The 15,989-nt window shown below is 30.1% G+C and overlaps 3 protein-coding genes across 3 annotated transcripts; 2 read left to right on the top strand and 1 right to left on the bottom strand.

The window, feature by feature from the left end:
- Positions 1 to 262: 262 nt before the first annotated feature.
- On the top strand, positions 263 to 3,357 carry LOC111680992 (syntaxin-7). The gene is made up of 6 exons (XM_023442710.2): positions 263 to 1,085; positions 1,152 to 1,221; positions 1,422 to 1,566; positions 1,962 to 2,204; positions 2,265 to 2,420; positions 2,487 to 3,357. The coding sequence occupies exons 1-6, from the start codon at positions 917 to 919 to the stop codon at positions 2,580 to 2,582; spliced, it is 879 nt and encodes a 292-aa protein (XP_023298478.2). The 5' UTR covers positions 263 to 916; the 3' UTR covers positions 2,583 to 3,357.
- Positions 3,358 to 4,273: 916 nt separating this feature from the next.
- LOC111680993 (BLOC-1-related complex subunit 6) lies at positions 4,274 to 5,505 on the top strand. Its single transcript, XM_023442711.2, has 3 exons — positions 4,274 to 4,851; positions 4,909 to 5,272; positions 5,326 to 5,505. The coding sequence occupies exons 1-3, from the start codon at positions 4,386 to 4,388 to the stop codon at positions 5,369 to 5,371; spliced, it is 876 nt and encodes a 291-aa protein (XP_023298479.2). The 5' UTR covers positions 4,274 to 4,385; the 3' UTR covers positions 5,372 to 5,505.
- On the bottom strand, positions 5,433 to 6,177 carry LOC111680994 (peptidyl-prolyl cis-trans isomerase-like 1). The gene is made up of 2 exons (XM_023442712.2): positions 6,008 to 6,177; positions 5,433 to 5,947 (listed from the first exon to the last, which is right to left on the bottom strand). Exons 1-2 carry the CDS (start codon positions 6,094 to 6,096, stop codon positions 5,500 to 5,502), a joined length of 537 nt encoding a protein of 178 aa, XP_023298480.1. The 5' UTR covers positions 6,097 to 6,177; the 3' UTR covers positions 5,433 to 5,499.
- Between the last annotated feature and the right edge of the window lie 9,812 nt (positions 6,178 to 15,989).

The raw sequence follows: 15,989 nt of genomic DNA, 5'->3' as shown, positions 1-15,989 counted from the left end.
TAATTAGAAAAATGTTTAAATAAAAAGTAACAGAAAGAAAAGTAATACGTTAATAAAGAAATATACAAGTTTTATTAAATGTTAAATGATAAGCATTAAATATGTAAATTAAAGTAGGTTTGATTGAATGTTTTTGTCAGGGTTTAACAACATATGATTTAATAACACAAATTAATTTTATTTCTAACACCCTGTTATCTCACTTCTAATTTGACATTCTCTTTGTAGTATAAATAAACGAATAGCAGTGTAAAATAGAAATGCAAATAAAAGAAAAAAAAAATAAAAGCGTAATTAAACAAATATTTTTTGTACAAGAAAAATTTGCTATAATTAATAATTAAATGTGTTTGTAAAGAAAAAACACTAAAAACAAGTAGGCTAATTAAAATGTTCGAAACATACCTACACGCAACAAATAACAAAACACTACAAGTAAAATAAAATTGCAATATATTAAATTTGTGCATAACAATTTTACGAATAAGAAATACAAAAAAAAAAACTACGTCACTTTTAGAAAACGGACTAGAAGAAAGAAAAGTAAAGCTCGTACACAAAAAAGGGTCGCAGTGAAAATATTGTATATTTCGCAAGAAACCACATATTGTTATACTTAAAAAATTAGTTAAATAAAGAAATAAATGGTTTAATAACATTTTATAAAGACAAGAAATGAAAAATTAACAAAGTGCTTTAGGCCAAAATTCTTAAAAAAACAAATTGTACATAGTCAGCGAGAAAAAAAACTACATTAACTTTTTACAAGGTCTTGCTTGTGTCAGTGTTTTAAGTTATTTCCTTTTATGGTTCATGAGCCGCCCTCTAATATATTAAAGAAAAACTAACAACAAAATTAGATTAATATATATCCGCTGTTGAAATAAATTCTATCAAACTGAGCACTTACGAAAGCATGGATTTACAACATTTGGAAAATGGCATAGGAGGTGGTGGGGGAGGTGTCACTGGCGGTGGCGGCGTTGGTGTAAATGGAAATGCCAACACACAAGCCTTGAGTGAAATTGATTTTCAAAGATTAGCCCAAACTATAGCCACTAGTATACAAAAAATTATACAAAATGGTAAGTGAATGTTAAAATGATTATGCATTTTTTATGATTTTATTAAAAAATTCTTGTTTTCTAAAGTTTCCACTATGCAACGTATGGTTAATCAGTGCAATACGCCTCAGGACTCACCCGATTTGAAAAAACAACTGTTAGTACTTATTTTTATATAAAAATAAATCTTTGGATAAGTTTATAGCCTACACCAGTGTAATTATAATTTACAAGATTTTTGGTTCCCACTTAACGATATCCTTAAACGTAACTCCCATACATGTGTTAAAAACATTACATTGGTGTAGTCTATCTTACGGAGGACTTTCAATGATTTTCCTTTTCATCCTTTTTTAGCCATCAAATTATGACCTATACCCATCAGTTAGTTTCCGATACCAATAATCAATTGAAAGAAGTAGATAAATGTAAAGAACGTCATTTGAAAATACAAAGAGATCGTTTGGTTGATGAATTTACTGCTGCTTTAACATCATTTCAGGTGAGTTCTTTATCATTTGTTTCTTATTAGTAAAAGTTCCATTTAAAATTTCTTACTGTAATATTATTATTAGTCATCGCAAAGAAAACAAAACAAGTTTGTTTTTTTTTTTTTTAAATGAATGTGTATTTTTATATTAATGAGATATTGTTTTGTTAATTCTTCTTTTTGTCCATTTATCATGATAAACATTTTGTTGTACTTTGTTTGGTATTTAAATGATAACAATTTTATAGAAAAGTTTTTTTGTAGTCAATCTTAATGTAATGTACACTTTTGTTTAAAATAATAGCATTTATTTTATTTTTTCAGTTTTTTTTTTCAAAATTTCTAAATTATTATTTTATCATAAGAATGCTCATATTATTTTTTTACAAAAATTTCTTTTCCTTTAGGCCGTTCAACGTAAAACTGTCGATATTGAAAAAACACAAGTACGGCAAGCCCGGGCAAATCATTACAATATTGCCAAGCCGCCAGGTAATTCCACAAATTCTTCAAATGGCAGCAACAATTCCTTTTTCGAAGACAATCTTTTTGGACGCAAATCACAGCAACAACAGCAGCAAATACAAATGCAAGATGATATTGATTTACAAGCTTTAGAGGAACAAGAAAGAGCCATACGTGAATTGGAGGTAAATAGAGAAAAACTTTTAAATAAATCTAAATACAAATATTGAAAATTTGAAAAACAGGAAAATATTGTGGGTGTTAATGAGATCTATAAAAAACTGGGAGCCATGGTTTATGAGCAGGGATTAACCGTTGATTCCATCGAATCATCTGTGGAACAAACTAGTGTTTATGTATCTCAGGGCACAGAAAATCTACGCTTAGCTGGTTCTTATAAGGTAGTTATTTCATTTGAAATTTTTAATTTATTTATAATGTTTTATTGTGTTATTTTTTTATTGCAGAATAAATTACGCAAAAAGAAATTAATATTATTTGGTATTTTGGCCGTCGTTTTAGCAGTTATTATCTTAATAATTGTCTTGCAATTTAAACATTAAAACTGGTTGGTGTTAGTTATTTACAAACAAACATATTTTTTCTATTTTTCCTTATGATTTGTTAGAAGAGCATAATGAAATTTAAACAATTTGGGCCTTTTTTTAATGGAAATTTTTAGTTAAAACTAAAAATTTATTTGTATTTACTAAATGTTAAAAAATTGAATGAAAGGTATTAAACTGCAACACATAATTAACGTTAAAAGGAAACAAATACAATATATAAAACATATAACAAACGTCCTTAAAAGTTAAACAACATAAGAAAAAGAACAAATTCTTTATAAATATATATATTTCTTTACGTATTAATTTACTTATCCCTTTGTAGGTATTTTTGTTAAATATTTCTTTCTTTAAGAATTTAAACTATACAATTTAAATTCTAATTCCAAAAAATTTATTCCAATTTGCAAAATTTTGTTTTGTTTAAATATAAATGTTTTGTAAATTTCTTTTTAGAATCTTATATTGGCTTAAAATTTCTTTAGTATATTTTGTTTTATTTATATTATAATATAGTGCCGAGTGTATGTATTTATCCTTATAAATATATTTAAGTTTAAACTTAATCTTCTTATAATAAATTGTATAAAGCAAAAACTTTAAATTATTCGAAAAATGTATGCTTAAATCCAAAAGAAGATGATCAGACAAAAGAAAAAATAAAAAAAAAACTAATAAACAATGTGAATTGTAGCAATGTATGATAGAATCATAAACATTTTGTTTTATCATCACAAAAATTTTATTAAATAAAAAACAAAAACAATAATACATATTTGAAATTAATTGTAATAAAACGACAGCTGTTTTATGGGTGAAAGGGGGGGCCGAACTAGGGTTCTACAGTTGAAACGACAAGTCGACTTTTCGACTTTTTTCATTTAGTTAAAAGTCGACTTTTTGCATTTTATGAAAAGTCGATTTTTCAACTTTCCTACTTTTTTCATTTAAATAAAAGTCGACTTTTAAACTTTTCGACTATAAGTATTTTATAAATACATAGTCGACTTTTTTCCGACTTTTTTCGACTATTCGATTTTTTCGACTTCTTTCTACCTTTTTCCGACTATTTTTTGACTTTTTCAAGTTTTTCCGACTATTTTAGAGTTTTTGACTTTTTCCACTTTTTTTTTTTAATTTTTGACTTGTTTCTACAATTTTCGATTTTTCGACTTTTTCCGACTTTTCGACTTTTTCCGACTTTTCGACTTTCTTCGACTTTTTTTTGACTTTTTTCGACTTATCTCTTTTTTTCGACTTATCGACTTTTCGGCTTTTTTCGACTTTTATTCACAAAGTCGACTTTTCGACTTTTTTCACAGACGATAGTCGAGTTATCGACTTTTTTGGAACAAAATAGTCGACTTCGACTTTTTTTCGACAAAAAATTCGAAAGTCGAAACATGAAAATGAAAACTGAAAAAAATATTCTTAAATGTTTACAAAAGGTCGACTAGTGAATACACCTTAAAGGTGTACTTCAAACACTTTGTGTTTGTAGCAAACATGAGATACGAAAAATACATTGCTGTTTGACAAACCAGAGTTTCCTAGGTCGTCAAACAAATGTATTTTAAATGGGACATCAAACAAAATCTGTTTGAAGGAAAAATTCTTTGCTTTGTCTTGAAAAACAAACTTGGTATTACTTTTCTAAAGAGACACCCTGTTGTCTCTCTTACATTAACAGCTGTTTCCAAAATGACATGTAATTCTTTGTTTATCGCAAAAAAAAAAATCAATAAACAAAAACCTTAGAAAAAATACGCAAAATATATACAAAAAATTGAGAAAAATATGTCTCGACGTACACAAGACATACCTATAAGACCACGTTATGGCCTTACCGACGAGGAACTGGAGGAAGAACGTGTCAATCGTGAGGCAGTCGCCGCTAATACAAGATCTCGTAAAACCTCAACAAATTCAAACTCAGATGTAGCTTCATCCTATAAAGAAATACCATTTTTGGCTCAATATGCTGGAGCTGTACCAGATAGTGTATTAAATGATTTGACACCGACAGCCAGTAGGCCAGTGCCAGGTAGGGATGAAAGTCTGGACGATGAGGAAGATGAGGATAATTCGAAAAGTAGTTCGTGCGATAATAGTAATAAGACACCAAAACGACCACAAAGTTTACTAAGTGATGCTATACCATACGAATTGGAGGGCGCAGATGATGCTGATGGTCAAATGAGACATTTTGTGGCTGAGAATTTAGAAGAAAAATTACGTTTAACTAGTCCACCGGGTAGAGAAGGTAAATTTTTAATAACTTAAATAATTATTTTATTAATAAAAAATAACTATACAACAGACCCTTATGACTATACCAAAGCACCTTCACATCACAGTACACCCTCCACATCCACGGGTGGCGGCATGACACGACAGTTTTTACTTATGCCTCAGTTACCACAAATTGATGCTAATGTTTTGAATGACATAGAAATTGAAGCTCAATATTTAGCCACCTCGGTTGATAATTTAACAGAGAATCTTTGTAATCTTTTACATTCCATTTCTTCCATTACGGCTGATAATGTAGAGGTGCATAAAAATGCAGTTAATAAGTTAACCGATAGCATGGATGCCAATATTAAGTGCATGTATACCATAATGGCTAAAACTGAGGAAATAACAAAATCCATGCAACCTACCGAACAAGTGGGATTACGAATGTAAGTTTTATATAAGATTACAAAACAATCTATTTATCATAATGCCTTTTTAGACGAGAAATTAAACGTTTAGTTGATATGTTGGACAGCACCGTATAGTTGCAGTTGGATGACGATGAACCCACAGATCTGATAAATACCAAACCTTTATGCCCTTTAATTTAAGTTTAACATCTTCATTTATTTAAAATATTTACTTATAATAAAATAGAACTATTCCAAAGACACTATAATTTATCTACTTTAGCTTTTAAAATACGCACACTATCGACGGGACGATCATTTTTATCAGTTTCCGCCAAACCTATACGTTTAACCACTTGCATACCGGCGTATACTCTACCAAAAATGGCATGTTTACCATCCAACCATTGTGTGGGTGCCAAAGTAATGAAAAATTGTGATCCATTTGTATTGGGACCCGAATTGGCCATTGATAGTATACCGGCCCCGGTATGCTTTAAATCGGGGTGAATTTCATCGGCAAACTCACCGCCATAAATAGAACTGCCACCACGTCCCGTGCCCGTGGGATCACCACCCTGTATCATAAAATCTCTAATGATACGATGAAATACTACATTATTGTAATAACCACGTCTAGCTAGTTCAGCAAAATTGCGACAAGTATTGGGAGCATGTTTCCAATATAATTCTACGGTGATTTCTCCCATGCTGTAGAAAAACCAAACACATTTTTAAAGTTGTTTGTTTGAAGGGTTTTCTTTGACTTACGTGGTCTCCAGTGTGACAAAATTCGGCTGCCATGATTTATCTGGTATGCCAGCAGTAGCTGCTAAAATATTTCCTGTTGTAGCCAGCATATTTTATTAAAATTTTTTATTAAAATATTAAAAACGTCTAGAGTAGTGCAAAATTCTAAAATGTAAACAAATTTTGTGTTTGCTTACCAGCATGGTTGTTATTTAAGTTACTACAAGTTTGATCAACTGTGTAGTGGATTGTATTTATTACAGTGTTGTATAAGATTTTGCTACCGTTAGATTTTTTACAGAAATATTTTAAGTAGAAAATGAAATATTTTTTTCGATTTTAAATAAATAAATTAAAGCAACAAAATATAAATATTAAAATCGATCTATCAAAAACAGATACATGTGTACGGGTATTACTTTTTTTAGAAAATTATTTTGTGTTTGAGGTTTTTGGTTTCAAACTAGAAAAACTGTTTTCGTAAATGACGTAACATCAGTAATCGTGTAATGATAAGGTCAAAATTAGTTTATACCATTATTGTACATATAAGTATATATACATATATATGTACATACTTATAGTATATACCTATGTATATAAAAATTAAGTTGCGTTTATTTGTGTGTGAATGTGTATGAAGTTTTAAGACGGCTGGACTGATTTTATTGAAATTTTCCCAGTGTATAAAGCCACGTTCTACTTATATTTTTTTTAGTAGGCGAGATGAAAAGCCCACGTACAAAATAAATATTGTATCTGAGAAAAAGTCGTAATGGGCGGCCACATAGGTTTTGGCATCTCCATATACGTAACTATTTAAGTATCAATAATCTGAATCTGAAGTAAATACAAAGAATTAGGGTTCTTTGTCGAAGTCGACTATTTTGTTCCAAAAAAGTTGATAACTCGACTGTCGTTTATGAAAAAAGTCGACTTTGTAAATAAAAGTAGAATAAAGTCGAAAAGTCGTAAAAAGTCGAAAATAGTAGAAAATTGTCATAAAATGCAAAAAGTCGAAAAGTCGACTTTTAACTAAATGCAAAAATTTGAAAGTCGACTTTTCATTTCAACTATAGAACCCTACAAAGAATTAGGGTTCTATAAATCGACTTTTGATTAATGGAACAATTGACTTTTTGTCGAAAAAAGTCGATAACTCGACTATCGTCTGTGAAAAAAGTTGAAAAGTCGAAAAAAGTCTAAAAATCGGAAAAAGTCGAAAAAGCTCAAAAATAGTCGAAAAGTCGGAAAAAGTCCAAAACATTCAAAAATAGTTGAAAAGTCGAAAAAAGTTAAAAATAGTCAAAAAGTCGAAAAAAGTCGTAAAAGTCAAAAATATTCAAACAGTCGAAAATTAAAAAAAATTCGGAAAAAGTCGAAAATCGTCGACATGTCTTAAATGGTCGAAAAGTCGAAAATAGTCAAAAAGTCTGTTATAGTCGAAAAGTCGAAAATAATCGAAAAAAGTCGGAAAAAGTCAAAAAAAGTCGAAAAAAGACGGAAAGTCGGAAAGTCAAAAAAAAGTGGAAAGTCGAAAAGTCGACTATTTACAAAATACTAAAAGTCTAAAAGTTGACTTTTAACTAACTGAAAAAAGTCGAAAATCGATTTTGCATAAAAAGCAAAAAGTCGACTTTTAACTAAAAGCAAAAAGTCGAAAAGTCGACTTTTCTTTTCAACTATAGAATCTTACAAAGAATCGTATATCTGAGAAAAATTCTCAAAATTTTTTTATTTATATTGTTTTTAAAGTAGCAAAGCATCTCTAGTAACATACAGTGAAAAACAAAATGTTTGGTTATAAGTACATATACATATGAAATCAATCATGTGAATATATGTACAAAAGAGTGTCCCGAGGAACAGTCTTTTTAAGAATACTCAGCCTTTGCTGATTACGGCAGAAAATTTTGAAGGATATTTTTGGTTCACAATACGAATTTTAGTGGGTTGGAGAGCAATATTATTTTTGCTTTTTTTTTATCGAAATGGTTGTCAAAATTATCGTAATTTTTAGCACATACAGAAAAATATTTAAAAAATAGTTTGGTATTTGGTTTAGTTAATTTCAGAATGTTTTAGAATTTTTTGAAATTTATGTCCACTAACAAAAATTTTAATTATTTTTCCCACGATAAGCTCAAAATAACCGGATTTTTGACATTCAAAATGTTTTTCAACATATTATACAAAAATCAAAATTTTTAATCCCTGGCAGGGAACTGAGGATCTTTGAAAAAAAATGTTTCTTAACGCATCGTTTTAGTAGTATTCATCCTCAAAAGTGGTCCACGGGATACTCTAATGTACAAGTACATTGAAATTTATTTGGTCTCTTGCATAGTAAAACTAGTATTTGATTGAATTTTACTTTTAAGGGTGCAATCGAGTGAATGAAAAGATATGGAGAATATAAGCTTATTTGAATAGAAAAAAAGCTTAAAATATTTTACTTTTTCACAATCTATTCCCACATAATAATATATTTTTACATAGTCTATATGTCCCGAAGTAATGTTGGAATATATAGCAACGGATTATAAAGAATACACACTTCTGTGTATTCTCTAAGAAAACATGTGACTTGTTAGAAATTGTATCGATTTTTAAATCGACTCAAAATTGAAAATGATGTATTTATACTGTTTTCAGTTTCTAAAATATTTATATGGCCAACTGAGCAGAATTTTTGATTTATCCCACCAAAATTATAGATTTTTATATGAAACACTAAAAACCGGCTTTAGTTCCCTATAGAAGTTGTCATTTGTGCTATAGTTTTGAGTACAATTTAAGGTTTTTTGTTAAACGGTTTTACAGATGTTTACTCTTTTGTGTGGCACATTTCTTTATACGTGGGCTACTATTTAATTTGTTAACCCTAAATCGATTTTTGTCGGGCTGTTCAGTTAAATTTGCATCATGTTGTACAACATGTTTTACGATGGTCTTCCTAAATTTTTTTAAGAGAGACATTCTAAAAAACCTTCAATTTATAAGCTTGTAATACATAGAGTTATCCTCGTATATGTTTATACTTACATACATACAGTTGTGTTCAAAATAATAGGAGTGAAAATTTTAAAAATTTTGAAAATAAATTTTTTAGTGAAAGATTTACATTTTTAATTAAATATTTTTATAATTTATTTATTTAACTAGTTCTCTAATTTTTATAACCGTTATTTTGAATGTTGAAGAAATTTATATAAAAAAATATATATTTTTCTAAATTTATATACAAAATCTATTGTTCAAAATAATAGGAGTATTCGATTTAAGTTCAACTATTTTTAAAATAAAAAAAAAGAAAGCACTTTCATTTAAAATATTATTGATTAATGTGTGGCAGTACAACATCAGTCATTTTTGTAAAGATTTAATTTAGAATTTGGGTTTATGAACCTCTGGAACTTGATGTCCTTCCGACAACGGTTTTGAGGGGCTTGATGACACATTTCGTGCCCGATTATCAACAAATATACATGAATTTATTCAGAAAGCTTTAAAAGATGTTATACATGAGGTCTTTTAACGTTTTGCTTTAGAATCAGTAAGTCGACAACCATGTAAAGGCCTACTTCCTATGGAACGAGCTTCCTCCAATTTAGAATCAAAAATATTTTTATACGACAACACCCCCATTTTATCAAATTTGTTTATTGGGAATATGAGAGCATATCTTGGACTAATACAACATTTGGGGTACGATACCATTTTACAATTTATTAGACCATACCCTTTTTGTCAAGACCCATCATAAATCATTCCTAGTATACAACTTTCTTGAAAGTTGGTTAGAGCTTAATATTTTTCGTTTAATGGGTTTCCAATGTATTTTCTGAATTCATTTAGATTTATAAATATATTTTTTTGTCGTATTCATGCATTGAAAATTCATCCATTTATGAAACCACCTCTAAATGTTACTTGGCAAACTTAATGGGTTTCACTATATGCTTTATGGTCTGAAATCAATTTTTTTTAAAGATTTGTTTATAAATTAATCTGAACGAACTGAATATTGATCACGATTTTTAATACCTACGATTTGGCTTAGTTTCACTAGTTTGGGGCGCCCTTATTGAATTAATTTAAAAAAAATGATAAGCGCTTATGGGAAGCTGTTATAAATTTTCAATGAAATGTTTATTTTTTATGAGAAATTTTTAAATATCTGACTTCCTAAAGTATTCAAAAAGTCTTTTAATGAGATTACCATGAGAATTTTCATGTTTTGTTCGCGATATTTTTATAATTTTCAAGATATTTGAACAGATTTCATTTTCGTCAATTCTGACATTTTCTTTCAGAATTTTAAAGGAAATAATTGTGAATTGACCTCAAAATCATCTAAATATAACAGTTTTATATCATATTTTAAATATTTACTACGAATAAAAAAAATTTATCTAACTTAGCTAAGATAATATACGGTACTCCTATTTTTTTGAACAGTCGTAATCGGATATGGATTTCGAAAAAAGTGAATATTTTTCTGTCTCACTCCTATTTTTTTTGAACACAGCTGTATGTAGACTATACGACCCTAAAACCATATACGGATAATCTTATGCAGTAGGGTATTTCATTTTAACAAATACATTTTTTATTAAAATCATACATCATTAAGGTTCGATTTATAAGGATTGATCGGTTTAGCGATATTTAAGGAAGAACATTTGATTTAAAGTTACTTATATGAATTTAAATTTAAACTTTTTCATGAGTGATCAGATATTTGCGATATTTTAGTTAATTTAGTTTGAGTTTAGTTAATCCGATTTATACTACCAACTGCCCTAATATTTTTCTATAAATAATGATAAATTCAATTTAGTAACAATTTACTAAAGAAGGGATTTTTAAACGTAAGTAAAGTCGAACACATACATATATTCATACATACATACACATGTATAACTGTAGTAAAAGTAAGAAAACAAATCATGTTAAATTTAGTATTAAATAAAATTTAAATTATATTGCTTCAAAAGCAATAAATATCATAAATAGTATTTATCCTTTAGAACAATATTGTCTTAAAAAGTAAGTGAGAAAATTGGAAGTACAGTATATGTAATGTTATCACTTTTATGGAAAATGTGTGTTGGTCCTTAAACTTTTCTCTTAAGATAGGGGTGGAAAGTTCAGAAAGTAAAGAAGTTATTATTATTACATATATACATATGTATAAGAAAATAAATTGTTTGTAATAACAATTTTAAGCAAAATAATCAAGTATGTCAACAGATTCGTTTAATCGTCCGAAGGCCAATCTTTAGGTGAATCTTTGAAAATTGTTTTTGAATACTCAATCAGGTAATTTTGTTTGCTAGTTTAAGCGCCCAATGCAGGTGGTTTAAACTTGACTTGAAACCTATTACATTTACAATTGTCTTCTTCTTTTTTATAAAACATGTATTATTTTGATAACAAACAGTGACGTTTTCTGTTGTTTTGTATGACAATACTGCGACGTTTAATCTTGTACTCAACACTAGGGTTCTATAGTTGAAACGAAATGACTTTTCGACTTTTTGTATTTTATGAAAAGTTGTTTTTTTCGACTTTTTGTATTTTATGAAAAGTCGTTTTTTCGACTTTAGAGTTTTGGACTTTTTTAAAATTTTCTAATATTATTGACAATTTTTTCTACTATTTTCTAATTTTTGACTTTTTTCGACCTTTTTCGACTTTTTTTGACTTATCGACTTTTTTCGAAATGTTCTATTATTATTGACATTTTTCTACCATTTTCTAGTTTTTGACTTTTTCCGACCTTTTTTTGGAAACTTTTGATTTTTGTGTGTGAGAGAAACAGAAAGAAATATCAACCATCTCTTTCTCTCACACATAAAATCAAAAGTTTCTAAACAAAAGTTTCTCAATGTGAAATCAAAAGTTCCTCAACAAAAGTTTCCCAGTGTGAACCAGCTCTAACAAAACAAGTTTCCGAGTACGAGAAACTCCGTACCGCGAAAGAGATAAATTATATTCTTTCTCTCTCACGGAAAATCAAATGTTTCCCTAATGAAGTTTCCTAGTGTGGACCGGCACAAAGGCGAATTAAATTTTAAATTAATTAATCTGATTATTGATTGGCATTTAATTGTCCATTCAAAAACCCGAGTTAGTTTTATACATAGAACATACTCAGTTTGTACAACAAGTTTTATCAATGTTAAAGAAATTATTCATTCTTCACCAATCCAAAATATGTAGTACAATCCACTATATAAATTTGTTAAATCCTTAAACCACAAAAGTGTAACTACAACAACAATACCTCCTGCGTATGTGTCTGTCTGTGTGTCTATTGTAAATTTTTGAAAATTGTATTAAATTATCATCAGTTGACAAATTGATACCACTTTAGTTTTCATTAAATAGAGACCAACACCGAAAACCATCATCACCACCGCCAACACAGCTACCATCACCAATTAAACCATAATGGAGTATAACACTAATGGTCAATTGAATATATTTACACGATTGACGCAGTGCAGTTCGAATTGGTCGAAGTACTTGGATTCCAGAGACAAGTACATATTACTAAATCGAATAATCTCTACTACTATGAGCTGTAGAGAGTAATGTGCTGCTGCTGATGTACATATGTATGTATGTGTTTTGTCGTAGTTAAAATGCAACAATAAATAGTAGAACAATGTACGAAATGTTAAACGTGTTGAAGTCAACAAACTCAATAGAGCAACAATGATGATGATCAGGTACATGAGACAGACAAGGACATGTGGTTCTATAGTTCTACTTAATAATGTGTTTATTTGATGTATACATGTACATGTATAGATGAGTATATAGATAACTCTATTAAATGATTATACTATAAATAGTTTTGTCTATATAACCAGGTAGTTGTTTAGGTGGTAAAGTATCTATTTTTTTGATTTATGACAAACTCACTACTAACAACGAAAGTTTAGTGAGGGTCTAACTTGATTAAAGACTGAACTATAGTAGTGTTTAAATTTCTGAATCGATTTATAGTTGTCCGTCGATGAAATATTAAACTTTAATCCCAAGTAAAGAAAAAATTCAACTTTCGACTTTATGCTAAACTGAAGTTTGGAATGTAGTCTTAATTTATAGTTTTAAAGAATAACCTATTCCTTCGACTGTAGATTTGACAACATAGGCCTATAGGTTAGACAAGGTTGATAGGAGAAAGCATGTACATAACATCGTCTTTATACCACGTTCATATGATACAATTATTCGTCATTCACGCTCTCATTCGTCATTCAATTGGCCACACAAAATGGGTTAATTGGTAAATGTAATTAAAAAACCGAATTAAGTTTCAATTCAATTGTCCGTGTGAACTTGGTATTAGACTTGACAATAGTATTACCTATATGTTAGATTGATAGGACACCATTCCATTGAAAATTTTTGTTGGTGACATCAAAAACCTTATATAGTATTCATTGATTGTAATAACGCCTACCTATTAGACTACATTCTAGCCTCAGCTTGTTTGGTTCATAAACTTTAGCCCCGATTATAGACTAAACTATTGGCTCTATTTAATACTAAATTGTTGTTTCCAGATAACGTGTGAGTAGTTTGAGTTTGAGTAAAATTTGTGCTCAAACTACTCGCTCGTAGTTTGAGTTTGAGTAAAATTGTGTTCAAACTACTCGCTCGGTATGTAACTATATTTTGGACTATATTTTGTATAGTTTTGGACTATATTTTGTATTATAACGACAACAGACTAAACTATAGTAAATTAAATAAAAATTAGATAAAGTTAGCTTTAGATATCTAGAAGTATAATAATCAGTTGACATTTGACCCTTGACCACATATAAGTTCATTAAAATCAGTAGAGTTCGTTTCCAAAAAGAACTCTTTTTCGGTAATGTGGTAATTTTCAACCACAATTTGGTTGTTCAATTTTATGTTCGATTCATAAGCTAATTCGATCATGAATGCTATTCAGTTTTTGGTCATAGATATAGAACTGCAGGGTACAGAAATAAATTTATTGTGTGTATGAGATTGTTTGTATTATATAATATATATTATGAATGTGTTTATAGTGACAGTGTTTTATGTGACCCGACTATAAATCCATTTAAAATACACTGTGTTGGTTTAACTTTTATGGGTACAATTCAAAGCTGAAAAGTGGGAAATTAAGACAATTATTTTAAACAAACTAATCTCGTGACTTGTGACATTATATGGACTGAACTTTACTGAATTTTGTTAGAGTAAATTTTAACATAGAACTCTAAACACTTACCGCCGTTAGTATGCACATTTTCCATGCCAAATTCCTACAATAAACCATCAATAACTTTATTATGGGTTATTTAAGAATTTGCTTAGTTTTCTAAAATGAATAGTAAAAGTACAACTTAAAAGTACAAAATTTAAGTAAAAATTATAATTTAAAGTTTGTCATCTCTGATGTTAACCGTAGTGCTATAGTAAATGAACATGTTATTTGTAGCTATTAATCTACTTTTAATCTGCGATTGAATGTTATTTTTTTGTTATATTTTATTTTTTTCGGTTTTATGGTATCTTAACTTCCGCTTGTTTGTGTCAAACGCAAACATTTATTCAGGATGACAAACAAAAAAAGATATTCGTGTTTTTCTGCCAAATACACTGCATTTGATTAAAGTATTTTGTTAATTTTACCCTACACCACTATAGTGGGGAAGGTATTATACGTTTGTGCTGATGTTTGTAACAAACAAAAATATTGGTCCAATACTCACCTTTAAGTATACCGATCGATTCAGAATCATTTTGAGTCGATTAAGACATGTCCGTCCGTCCGTCCGTCTGTGCGGCTGGCTGGCTGTCCACGTAAACCCTGTGCGCAAGGTACAGGCCGCAATTTTCAAAATAATTTGATGAAATTTGGTTGGTTGGTTGGTTGGTTTACGTGGTAGTTCACTACACGCGAACTGTCAAGTAGAATCAAAGAGACCCCGTTTTGACCGGACCACTCCACTCGTCAGATGTTGAATTTGTAGTATTAGATCCAGCCCGTAGCTGTGAGAAATCTGAGGATATCATTAAGCCTAAAGACAGATATCTCGCCAAGGTTAGATATGAAGTAATTGCCAAGGAAGCGGTTTCTCTTTACGGCCAGAGCAGGGCATTCACAGAGGAGATGGAAGACCGTTTCTTCCTTTTCCCTGTCTTTGCAACTGCGACAGTGATCATTGAAAGGGAGCCCAAGCCGACTTGCGTGTCTGCCTATTACCCAGTGTCCTGTTATTACTGCTATCAGCCTCGATATGTCCCGCCTACTTCGATTTATAAGGTGTCTTGTGCGTTTCTCATTGAAGGAGGGCCACAATAACTTGGCCCCTTTACATGTGTCTAGGTTATTCCATCTATTTTCAGCTTTTTGAAGAAAGAATCTGAGGATATTGCTCTTGATATAACTTAACGGAGTTGCTACTGGAACGGCGTCGGAGATATCAAGAGCAGATCCCGTTCTTGCAAGCTCATCTGCCTGTTCATTACCGTAGTAGTCCCTATGCGCAGGGACCCAAACAAGGGTAATGTCAGACAGCCGACCCAGCATTGACAGATCCTTCTTGCATTGTCTGACTAATAAGGAAGTAGTAGTATAAGAGTTTAGTGAGAGAAGTGCCGCTTGACTATCGACAAAGATTCCTATGTTGCCGCGAATATTGAGGTCATGTAACACCCTACAGGCTGACATTATCGCAAAAATTTCAGCCTGAAAGACACTACAGTTGTTGGGAAGACGATGGGATATACTTACCCCAGCTTCTTCACAAAAGACACCAGAACCAACGCCGCAGTTCATTTTAGAACCATCTGTAAAGATTCTGGTGGTATATTCGCTCGGTAGATTACCTCTACACCACTCGCTCCTGGAAGGAACTCTGACTTTGAAGACTCTATCAAAGTCCGTGTGTGGGGTAATATAGTCGGATGGTTGGTTCAAGATTGGAGGTAGCAAGCTTAAAAT

The sequence above is a fragment of the Lucilia cuprina genome, chromosome 5 (assembly GCF_022045245.1).
Source record: "Lucilia cuprina isolate Lc7/37 chromosome 5, ASM2204524v1, whole genome shotgun sequence".
NCBI classification, from domain to species: domain Eukaryota; kingdom Metazoa; phylum Arthropoda; class Insecta; order Diptera; family Calliphoridae; genus Lucilia; species Lucilia cuprina.
The sequence above is the reverse complement of the archived record's forward strand: the minus strand, read 5'-3'. Positions and strand labels throughout refer to the sequence as shown.